General features: G+C 36.9%; 1 protein-coding gene across 4 annotated transcripts in view; it reads left to right on the forward strand.

Moving 5' to 3' along the window:
- The window catches only part of UBE4B (ubiquitination factor E4B), a 111,855-nt gene that overhangs the window by 41,148 nt on the left and 58,037 nt on the right, over positions 1-12,670 (forward strand). For 2 of the 4 annotated variants that reach the window (XM_019746743.3, XM_019746741.3), the window contains exons 3-4: positions 5,873-6,008; positions 12,103-12,190. In XM_019746743.3, coding sequence (XP_019602302.3) covers positions 5,873-6,008; positions 12,103-12,190 — 224 coding nt within the window. The remainder of the gene's footprint in view (positions 1-5,872; positions 6,009-12,102; positions 12,191-12,670) is intronic. The other 2 variants (XM_019746742.3, XM_074334079.2) reach the window with 1 other exon arrangement.

The raw sequence follows: 12,670 nt of genomic DNA on the forward strand, positions 1-12,670 counted from the left end.
CTCTGGAATCAGCCTCCCCCCTTCTCATGTAACCCATGTCCTGATTTTCAGAGCACATTTTCTGTTCCTATTTCAGTCTTTGTACTTGACCCAGAACACTTATAACCCTTAGAGAGTATGCCATACAAACCATTCTTAGTTTTGTGTGCATTCATCATGTTTCCCTAACTAGATTGGAACTCAGAATAAAGCTACCTTGTATTTCTCTTTTATCTGTTGAACTCATAGTAGGTATCCAAGAAGTCATCCTCTACGATGATTTGGGAATATGCTGGGAGTTTTTCTTGTTATTTCTCTCCAGTCTCCCAATTGGAGTCTAAACGAGTGAGTTTAAGAAAAATTAAGGTTTTGAAATCTTCGGATGCACAAGGGTCTGTCACCTTTTAATGCCTAAAGTGGAATATTCACACTTAAGGAGCCTTTAAGATGGAGCCCCACCTGGCCTCCAGCAAATGAGTGTCCTTGAGGTTTGGCAGGATTCGGCCCTGGAAGTGGACATGAGATTTTGTAATCCTAAAGAAAGAGAAATGGTTTTGCATCCGTTGCCCCAGCCCTCTTGATTATGGGCAATTCTCTTAAGTCAGCTAGTTGAACATGGAAGAGCAAAGAAATGGGCTCAGCAGTGACCCGAGAGAAATCTATGAACCCCCCAGGAAGTGTCACACGTGTGATATTGTGATTCGGTTTCTTCTTTCATTTCTAAAATCTATATGTTTTGGGAGGGAGATGTATAATGCAGTATTTTGAGTTGTTATTATAAACTATGCAGCATTTTTAAACTGAAGACACAATTTCTAACTTCAATAGAACTAAAAGGAGCTGGAGATTTTCCTCTTTTGGTCCCGTCATCCTACAGATAGAGAAATTGAGGCACTCAGAACTTAAATGACTTAAGTTGCAGTTCCTAACAGCATCCTTCCCAAGTGATGCTGTAACCATAAATTCGGAAAGCATCCCCCAAACCCTGTTTGTAATCAGTGAATGTTTATTAAATGCCTACTATCAAAAGCATTGAGATGTGGTTGATTGTTTTTAGGGAACTCAAAGTCCAGTTATATGCGTATATTCTTTGTAGACTAAAGAGTGAGGTAGACTGTAATTTACAGTTGTCTGTTCACTCGGAGTTTTTTAAACAAGTATTATCATAAACCTAGAAGCATCCATGGATCAGCAGAATTACACTTTGTGTGACTGGCCTGATGGGTTGGGGATAAAAGTCAGGGAAGCCTGGTGGAATAACTTTGCCCGTCTTTTATCTAGTACTCATGTGCTGGAAATGGAATAGACCAGAGCGAGTACTGAGCTGACAAAGACTCATCTGTTCTACCAAAACGGGCCTTGCCCTTGGTTCACCTTCTGTGCTTAGCGGATATGTATAGTTTGTCTGTTCAGCTTATAAACATGTTCACGTTTGTTATTTCGTTGGAACTTCACAACAGGACTATGAAGTAGGCTGCACAGATACTAATATTATCAGTTTATAAGCGAAAATATTAAGGAAAGTGACTTGCTCAAGGTTACGTAACTAGAAATCATGGCATCAGGGTTCCATCCAGTCCTAGACTTTTTGTAAAATAAACGTTTATTTTGGTTATTCCAGAAATTATAATACAATTATTTTTGAGACTTATAAAAAAGTGACAGAGGTAATATAGAGAATTCCCATATACCCTTCATCCAGTTTCCCCTAATATTAATATCTGGTACATTCGGGCCGGCCCTGTGGCTCAGGTGGTTGGAGCGGTGTGCTCCTACGCGGAGGTCGCCTGTTCGATTCCCACATGGGCCAGTGAGCTGCGCCCTCTACAGCTAAGATTGTGAACAACAGCTCTTCCTGGAGCTGGGCTGTCATGAGCAGCTGAAGGTGGTTGTGTGCTGCTGTGTGCTGAGGACAGACAACCAGCGACCAACTGCCTCAACCCGGGGGAGCAAGGCTCATAATACCAGCATGGGCCAGGGAGCTGTGTCCTACACAACTAGACTGAGAAACAACGGCTTGAACCAGAGTGGGGGGGAGGCGGGAAAAGGGGGAAAAAATATCTGGTACATTTGTCAAAACTAAGAAATTAACCTTGGTGTATTACTGTTAACTAAACCAAACGTGATTCTCCTAGTCTCCTTTGGTCTGTGGCAGGTTTTCAGTCTTACTGTGTTTTTTATTATCTTGACAGTTTGAAGAGTTCTTTGGCTTTGGCTGGTTTTTCTTGTGATTAGCCTGGGATTTGGGGTTTTCTGGGAAGACTCACGCAGGTGAAGTTAACTTCCCGTTGCATCATTGCATGCCATCCACATGCCATTCCTTGGTGATGTCAGACTCACCACGTGGCTAAGCTGGCATTCGCCAGGTCTCTCCACTGTAAAGCAGGGACTTCCCTTTTCCACACTTGGTTCTTTGGGATTGTGTTCCTAAATCCAGCCACTCAAGCAGTGAGCATTAAGCTTTTCCTCCTGAAGGGGGGAGTATCTACATATATTATTTGGAATTCTTCTGTAAGGAACATTTGTCTCTTCTTCCCAGTTACTTATTTAAGTCTTATTTATGTCAGTCTGAACTCATGTCATAATCCAAAGTACTATATTATTTATTTTTACATTATTTACTTTACACAGATTGTTCCAGCTTTGTCTCTTGGAGGCCTTTTCAGATTGACTCCTCTGTCTGATTGACATGCCCATGCTTTTATTTTTGTCACCACTGTCTTGTGCTGTAATAAGCTCCAGGCTCATCATGTTTTCCCCCTGCCCCAGTCCTAGGATCAGCCATTTCTCCAAAGAGCAGTCATGGTCTTTTGATTCCACATGTATGATTCTTTGTATGATTCCCCCTCTCGACGCTAAGGAAACACTCTAAACACTCTAAAATCTCATAAATACGAAGACCCAAGCAGTTTTCTCATTTCAGTTCTTGGCTTTCTTGTCCCAATGTTTTAGCTACTACTGTTTTTCTTTACAGTAGTATCTGTTTTTCTTTGACATTTCATTGTATTTGTGTTTGTTCACGAGAACAAAGTGTTTTCCCCAGGAAATGTCAGTCTGCTGTATGGAATAGATGTGCATTATAAGGAGTATTGATGTGTGAGGTTTGCTATTGGCCCAAATAAAATACAAGCATATTTTGTATTTTCCACAAATGTTAATAACCCTTTAGCTTATTAGTCCATTGTCAAGAGCTTTAGACTTTTGAGTAGCAGAATGAATGATACCTTTTATAACAACAATAGCTTTTTCAGTTTTGTTTTCGTAGTTTTAGAATTTATAGAACATAGCTTTGATTTAAAATAGCTGTGATCGAAGAACTGCTCAGATCGAAGAACTGCTCAGGGGTAGAGGAAATATCAGCGTTTTCTTCGGAGGCAGGAGACCTGTGTTTTAATCTTTGTTTCTAACTTGCTGAAGATCCTAAGGGAGGTTCTTAGACTTTGTAAATTTCAACATTTTTATCTGTAAAAGAAGAGGGTTGGACAATTTCTTTAAAACCACCCCCTCTCCTCCTTTTAAAAACAGCTTTATTGAGGTTGTAAGGCCCCTTTTAGCAATTCTGTACTTTTTATACTAGAATTTAGCAAGCGTGTGTGTGTTTGTGTAAAAATACTGGAACAGAGCTAGAGTTTCAGCTTAATAAAAGGCATTTGGTCTGGTTCATACCTGAAAGGGAATATCATTCAGGAAATACTTCAATACTAGGAGGAAAATCTTACAGAAATAAAATCCTTATTTTTAAAAAAAATTTTGTCCTTCCCAAACAAAATGCATAATTTACCTTTGACAAGCTCTTATTAGTCATAGAAGTTTGGAAAGCTGCCATCTTGGACGTTTGTAATTTGTATTTCATTCAGCAGACATGGCTTTCTTCATTCTTTGTTATACACACCTTCACTTTTTAAAACTTTGCTTTTAGCCTGATATGTATAGATTTTACTCATCTTCTAAAAGAGGATCAGAGGAGGTTTTGTCTGTGTTTTAATTCTTTAAGGTCTTGCTTTATGGAGATATATGGGGGGGGGGTAATCTGTATTCCTTAAAACTCGGCTTCCTGATGGTGATTTCCCAAGTTAGGGGTGGGGGGAGCGGGTGGAAGACAGCAAAAGCGTGCGTGGTTCGGAAACAGTGATATTTTGTACGATTGCTTTGCTTTGTTTTCAGTGATTATATTTATTTCATATTGATTCTAAATAAAGTCAGAGGAAACATCTGTTTTTCAAGTTTAAGAAAGTAGGGTTACATGGTTTGTAGAGATTGAGGAACACTAGTCTACATCATTAATTCTGGGGAGAGTTGCCCCACTTGACCCAGAATGTGAAGATCACATGGAGGGTTCAGGAAAAACAGAATTTAGATGATATCCTTGATGGATTATGAAAATATTACAAATATAGTGTATTATACTGTGTGGTATGCTCTGGCAGTATATTACTATAGAATTACTGGACACAAGTAAAGCTGTAGTAGAGTATGTTACAAATACAGTTTTTCAAACAACGTATTGTGAGAATCAGTTTAATTTTAGAACTGGTTTTATCACGTAGAAAATTTAAAGCTGCTATCCCATAAAAATTGTTGAACTTTATTATTGATTAATTTTAATTAAAACAATTGTCAGATCTTTCAGTGTGATAGGTAAACTAATATTTTCCTAAAGGACATGGTTAGTGCTCTGTTATCTCGTCCTTCAGTAAATATTTATTGATCATTTACTTTGGGTTACACTTCTTGAATTAATGAATTTAAAGTTTTACCGTCTTCCACAAGCTTATTTCTGAATTCTCACTGCATTAGATGTTTTCTGTATTTCACTTAAGTCTACTTAGGAATAGGGAAAATTTACTTTGTTTCCTTCATGAGTCCTGCAGAAGTTTTAATAGACAGGGACGTGTTAAAACCTGCTACCAGGAATGGATAAATGTTTTGTAATATTCTTCAATGAAGAGACATGAAAAGGTGGCAAGTTTACTTTCTTGGAATGCTGGGATGATTAAAATATTATCCATTTGGTAGTTGTTTCAGCTCCAACTGGCAGCTCAAGTTGTTTTTTTTTTTTTTTTTAAAAACATGTAAGTCTCATTTTCCTTTTTAGCAACACGGACATATATTTTTAAAAGTACTTGCAAATATCTGGGTAAACTTTTTTTTGGTAGAAAGATATTCACAGAGTTAAAGTAATTTTGTAAGTTTTATGAAAAACATGGTTTTAAAGACATTGATGAGAAATCTGCCCAGTACTCATGGCTACGGTCCACTGTACCGTAAACTCCGTGAGGCCGAGGACAGCGTCAGGTGTCTTATTTTCCCCAAGCTGTCACAATAAGATGTTCACTCAGTAAGCGGGTTGATCGATATTTAAGGACATAGCTTAGTTGGGTCTGTTTTCATGTTTTCAACATTTTATTATGACATTTTTAATACAACAAAGTTGCAAGAATTTTGCAAAGAACACTTATATACCCACGATCTAGAGTCTGCCATTAAGATTTTAGTATATTTGCTTTATCACACCCCTGTCCACTTCTGTGTCTATATCCATTCATTAATGTATCTTATCTTTGGTATATTTCACGGATATTTCTGGACTATCATGGAGACTAATTTGTATTCCAGGATCATAGTTTAAACTGGTGCAAGACAAGGTGATGAGTCAGTTTTAGGTGTTAGATTTGGCTCTGTTCCTGACCTCCTATGATGCATATTGATAAATTATGATTTATTGCCAACGTTCCTATGATTTTTAATGTCACTTCTGCATTTAGTGTAGTCTTCTGACAGACATTCCTCAGTTGGTCTGCATGCCAATTGTGTATGTGTGCTGATGCCATTATAAATGGCTTTAAGGTCATCTCACCTGAGGCCTAATCTTGCCTTGTCTTTTCCTGGTCAGCAGTAGCACATCGGAGCCAGAGCAGTGAAGGCGTCAGTTCTCTCAGCAGCTCGCCGTCCAATAGCCTTGAAACACAGTCTCAGTCTCTCTCGCGTTCCCAGAGCATGGATATCGATGGTGTCTCTTGTGAGAAAAGGTAAAGTAAGCCAGTTTTCCAATTCACCGTTTTATTTATGGAAAGGGAACGATCCATTCACTGTAGTCTCTAGGCCATTAGTCTCAAATGCCAGCCCAGAGATCCATGCCACTCCACAGCTAATTAGAGCTAAATTTATGAAATTTAAAGGTCTTTTCTATTATTCTGAAGTGTTCTTTATGCCTTTTTTATATTTTTGATGTTGAAATGTCTTTTATGAAATAATGGTGTAGATAGTAAAAAGTGTTTTTAGTTTTTTAGCGTCCTTAGTTGGTAAATACAAAGTTGGCAGAATATGTCAGTCCCTAAAAATTTCTTCCAAGTTTTTCTGATCGGTGAAATTTAAAAATTTGGAAGGGTACAGACAGGTGAGTCAAGTACCCTAAGAACTCCGTAAGGATCAGGATGTCTTAGAGCAGAGCTTCCTGTGGTGCCAGGGTGCCATGGGTGATCCAGTGGCCAAAAGGTTGATTTCTTTATTCCTTGGGCAAGCCAGACCCCCCTTACCCCCCAGGACCTATCTCCTCTGCCCGCAAGCAGCCCCCTCTAGTCATATCAGGGGTCCAGACAAATATTATTGTCTATGTGTGTTAGGATTTTAAAACAGTTGAGAAGCACAGGTATAGAGCTTCAGTACTTGGTGGGGTCGGGGTGAGGAACCAGATCAGTGATCACCCCACATTAGACGAGAATGCAGGAAGGACCACATTCTTAGGGAAAAGATCAAGGGGAAAAAAAAGTAACCCCACAGAGTAAAAACAGTTGTGTTCTTCTTACCTTTGCTCTGAGTGCACGTATTTTTTTAAAAAATGAAGTCAACTCTGATTTTGTGGCAGGTAGATGACTTTCTTATGGGTCTGGCATCAAGTTTATACTATTGGTGTCGTCTGAAAACCTCAAGCTAAGAACTGTCATATACAGTGGGCCCAAGCCCGTACTGCCTGTAGGCGTCTAGCAGAAGAAAAAAGAAAACATCAAGTCGTCTGAGAATTTCCAGACGTCTGAGAATTTCTTAGAAAAATTTCCAGGAAATGTGAGCTCATGGTAAAAAACAACAACAAAAAAACCCACAAAACACACTAGAAAAGAGCCACCATGAGTAAGTCACCTCTAGTCACCTAGAGATTTTTTTGGGTTTTGGAATTACCTGATACAAAGTACAAAATATACATATTTAAATAAATTAGAAAGTGAATGGAAAATATAAGGGGCAAGTGACTATAGAAACAACCAAGCACATTTGAAAAAGAACCAAATATAATTTCTAGAAATGAAAAGATAATAATTCAAATTGAAACCATAGCTAAAGAGAGAATTAACAAATGGGATTGTAGAGCTTGAAGAAATTACCCAGAGTGTACCACAAAGAGAAAAAGAGATGAAAAATATGGAAAATATTTAGAGATATAAAGGACACAGATCCAATATATTATATCTAATAGAAATATCAAAAGGAGAAAATAGACTTGGAGAGAGTCCCCCCACTATCCCCCCTTTACTCCGTGTGTTTTCTCTACTGGTTTGGAAGCCATTATTGAAGAGATAAATGGCTGAGAATTTTTCTAGAGTTGATAAATGATATGAATTTTCAGATTCAGGAAGCCAAGCAACTCTCCAGCAGGTTAAACAAAAAAAATTCGTATCTAGACATTTTATAATAAAATTGCAGGAACACCAAACACCTTTAAAGCATCCAGAGAGAAAAGAGAGATTATCTACCAAAGAACAACTGTTAGATAGCTAAATGATGGAAGCCAGAGGATTGTGGACTAAATGTGTTAAGTGCTGAAAGAAAGTAACTGGCAGCTGGGAATTGCGTACCCTTGTGGAACTATCTTTTAAGAGCAAGGGTGAGATGAAGACATTTATAGATTTAAAACCAACCAACCAGGGTGGCGGATTAGCTCAGTTGGTTACAGCGTGGTGCTAATAACACCAAGGTTGCTGATTCGATCCCTGGGCCACTGTGATCTGTGCCGTCCTTGAAAAAACAAGCAAACAAACAAACAAAATAAACCTGATAGCCAACCACTAGGAGACCCCAACTTTTCACAGAGGTAGTTAAGAAGGAAAATGATTTCAGGACTAATGTCTGAGATGCAAGAAGGAAGGATGAGTGAAGAAAAGAATGAACATGTGGTAAATCTAAACAAACACCGATGGTATAAAGCAATAGTAACAGTGTATAAAATAATATTGGGGGAGGAAAGTACAAAAATCAGACAGGTTTAACATGCTGGGCAGCAGTAGCAGGTGAGCCAGAAGTGGGGTGATTAGCGCATGGGCTAGGGTCCTTGCATACTTGGGGAGAACGGTAAAGATACTGGCCAACTTTTAGATTTTGAGTTAGAAATACTTGATGAAGTTTCAAGGGTACACTAAAAGAATAGAAATAGAGTATATTTTCCAAACCAATAAGGGGAAAATATGGAACAGGTGTGGGGGAGTGGGGGGATGGGTTTAAGTTAATTCAGTGAAAGAGAAGGAAGAAACAGGAATTTTAAAAAAGACAAACAGCACAAAATAAGATGGCAAAAAGAAATGAAAATATGTCAGTAAGTGTAGTAAATCAAAGTGAAAAGGCATAGGTTGGATTAAAAACAAAACAACCCAGCTTTATCCTTGTTTACAGAAGGTACACCTGAAATACTAGGTTAGAGAAAGGTTGAAAGTAAAAGAAAAGGAAAAGATATACCAGGCAAATGCTAAACAAAAGGAAACTAAGGTAAACATACCCTAGTTTGTAAAGTCTAAACAAATTAGACTTTACAACACAAAGTATTACTAGAAATAAGCCCTATATAATGATAAATGTTTAATTTACCAGTAGGATATAAGTTTCCAAGTTATATGCACTTAGTAATGTAACAGCAACATGTAATAAAGTAAATACTGACACATACATTATCATAATGGGAGATTTTTAGCACCTCTCTTTCAGCCATCGTTAGATCAAAGAGCATAAATATCAATAAGTATGTGCACATTACAACACAGCTAACAAGTTTGATCTAATTGAGAGAACTTTGCACTCTACAGTCAGAGAATACACTTTCCCTTCTAACACCCGTCAACCAAAAAGTTTCAAGAGTCAGAACAATTCAGGTCATGTTTTCTGACTAGTTCATTAGGTTTGATAATTAATATAAGGGGGGAAAAACCCTGAAAAACCCTCAGACATTTGGAAATTTTAAAAACAGCATGCTTCTGGTCAAAGAGAAAATCATAATGGAAATCTGAAACTATCTAGAACTGAACATTAACAAATATAAATCATGATCTGTGTGTTGCAGCTAAAGTGGTCCTATAACATGTTAAAAAGGAAAAAAAAAAGACTACAAATAAATAGTGGGAATGAAAACCCTTTTGTTCTTACCCCAGATATGTGCCTGGCTAACCGCCTTTGTGTCTATTTGCTCATATGGCATTCCTTGGTGAGGCTCCCCCCATTTAAAATGGAAGGCCTTGCCTTCTCAATTGCCTTTCCCTGCTCTTTCTTCTTTAATTTTTCCCTAGCATTTATCGTTATACTATATGCTTTGCTCATTTATTTTGTTTATTGTTTATTATCTTTTTATTTCTAACTAGAGTGTAAGCTCCATGATGCAGTGATTTTTTTTTGTTTGTCTTTTTTTTTGTTCATTGATATCTCTCCTAGAACAAGGCCTGCATAGAGTGGGCACTGAGTAATCTTTATTACTGAAAAGGAGAATTCCATGAAAAAATAGGCAGATTTGAAAATTTGGATGAAAACCTAGAAAAATATAATTCTCCCAAAATTGACTCAGGGACACAGAACCTGAATAATCAAAAACCATGAAATAAATTGAATCAGTATTTTAAAATTTTCTAAAGAAAGTACCATGCTCGTACGATTTTTTTATAGGTAATTTCACCACTCCAGTTTTACACAAAATTTTCCAGATAATTAAAAAAAAAAAAAGGGAACACTTACCAAATCAATTTACAAGGCTAAGATGACCTTAATATCAAAACCAGACAAGAATAATATAAATGAAGAAAATTAATTACATGGTAATCATATTTATGAACATATTTGCAAAAATTTTAAAATATTGAAAAATGGAATGGAATACTACAACACATAAAAAAGACAAAACATCTGAGGGACTAGATACCAGCGTAATGTTCACTATGGGTCAGCATACCAGTGATTAGAAGGGCCATAACGGGGGCCCTAGAATGTTCTATTTCTTGATCTGGGCACTGATTACATTAGCATATTTCCTTTGTGAAAGTTTATTAGCCAAACATATGGTTATCTATGCATATTTCTGTACAGCTATGTCAGTTAAAAGTTTAATTAAAATATAATATAGTAATATAATGTAGTATAATAATCAACTTGTGTTTCTCTTGGGAATGCAAGGATGCTTTAGCATTAGAAACTATAAATATTATTCACCATATTATATATTAAAGAGAAAAGCCATATAATCTTAATGGTTGCAAAAGTTTGCTAAAATTCAGCATCAATTCATGATAAAAATCTTAGCAAACTGAAGACAGAAAGTTGCATCCTTAAACTGACGGTGTGGCCGAGACAGAGTAAACCAAATATTCCGTATGCTCCCCTGCATTATTAAAAGTCTCCTTTGCAGTTAGATTGGGGTCCAGTGATTAGTTCTGTCCCGTAGACTGTGACTGGAAGTGACACGTGTCACTTTTAGGCAAAGGCAGTTGAGCCGATGTTCCTCCTCCATTCCTCTCTTCTCTTGCTCCAGTGACCTGGGAGGCTGTGTTTTGCAGATGGCATAGATTAAAGATGGAGTAAGGATGCTTCACTCTCATCAGACTTTGCGTAAGCAAGAAATAAACCCTTATAGTGTTAAGCCTCTAAGATTTCAGTGTATGTGTTACCACAGCATAGCCTGTCTTATTCTGATGAATACAAAGTACACCCATGAAAAAAATACAGCAACTCTCATATCCAGTGGTGAGAAATTAGAAACACTCTCTGCAAAATCAGGAATAAGAATGAAGATGACAGCTCTTTCTGCTTCTGTTCAACCTGGGGATCCTACCTAGTGCAGTAAAACAAGTAAGGATTGGAGTGGAAGAAACAGTTTTATTTGGAGATGAAATGATTATCTAGCTAGTGAGCCCTATGGATAAGTAAACAGGTTGCTTATAAGTGGTCTATATCTAAAATCAGTTACATTACTATGTACTAGCAACAAAAATTAGAAAACTTAATTTTTAAAAAGGCACCATTCACAATTTCATTTAAAAATATATGGTACATAGGTATAAATTTAGCAAAAAAAGTGAAAGACTTACGTAGAAAATTATAAAAATATGTTGAAAGATGTTAAAGAAGGCCTGAATACTTGCAGAGAAATAACTTGTCCATGGATAAACTCAACAGCACCTTTCTCCCCAATTTAATCTTTAGAGTCAATGAAATGAAGTCAGAATCCCAACAGCATTTTTAAGGAACCTGTCAAGCTGATTCTTAAGTATGGATGGAAGAGCAAAGGGCCAAGAATGGCCAAGACTCTCTTGAAATAGAACGAGGTGAAGGCCTTCACCTAGTAGATAGCAAGTCTTATTGTGAAGTTTTAGGAAGGGTTATATTGGCTCAGGGACGGCTGGGTTGTCTAATGGAACAGGAAAATGAGTATCCAGAAGTAGGCCCTACATTTATGATAAGTGCACATACGACATAGGTGATTTCACGTTCATGTAAAAAGGATGGTCTTTTCAATAAATGGTGCTGGGACAATTATTTATTTAATGTGGGGAAGATAATATATGTACTTAGCCAGATTTTGTAATCAGGCTCTGATTGATTGTATATTGTTTAAAAATAATATGTATAGAAAATCTGCTCTAATTATTTTTTTTTTAAAGTGAGGCTAAGAAAATGACAACTTGGGGAAAATCTTTTTAACAATTAGTAGAATATTTATATCTTAATATGTGAAGAGCTCTTAACAATTAAATGAACCTTTATTATTTTGTTTTCCAAACTGATTTTGGTTGATATTTTAAAACTTTTCCTCAACTGGCAGCTAGGGCATTGGGTGGATTTATAAAAGGTAAAGGACTTACTTGTCTTTTATACTTAAAGTATGTCCCAGGTGGACGTGGATTCAGGAATTGAAAATATGGAAGTTGATGAAAATGATCGAAGAGAAAAAAGGAGCCTCAGCGATAAGGTTGGTAAGAGATAAAGCCTTGCTTCTGTTTTAAGGGGCTATAAATAAACACTACGCATGTTTTTATCTGCAGAGTGGTTAGAGTCGGCCACCCCAAGTCAGCAAATCCTGTTTCAGTGACATTTTTTTATTTTTTTGGAGGAAAAATGGGTATCCTAGATTGCCCTTACTAATGGAAGTATAACTCAGTCCTTTTACCTAAGATTTTTCCATTAGCTTTGTTTCAGTACCATGTTTTTAATCAGTAAATTTAGTTTGTCATAGGAATTCATTTAGAGCTAATTTGAATTTTTTGTGTTGGTTTTTTGCTTCAGCAAGTAGGTCATGACATCGTTGGTGGTATTGTGAGGAAAATGACTGGGAATTGAAACAAGAACATGTGGGATCCAGTAGCAAGTAACAGCTTTTTGAAAATATGAGGCCTTCATATTTTGTTATTATCTGAGTGTAGTTCCCTATATTTAGAAAAAGCATTTTTTG

This window comes from Rhinolophus sinicus, chromosome 14 (genome assembly GCF_057876585.1).
Source record: "Rhinolophus sinicus isolate RSI-liver-muscle chromosome 14, RSI-T2T, whole genome shotgun sequence".
NCBI classification, from domain to species: Eukaryota; Metazoa; Chordata; class Mammalia; order Chiroptera; family Rhinolophidae; genus Rhinolophus; species Rhinolophus sinicus.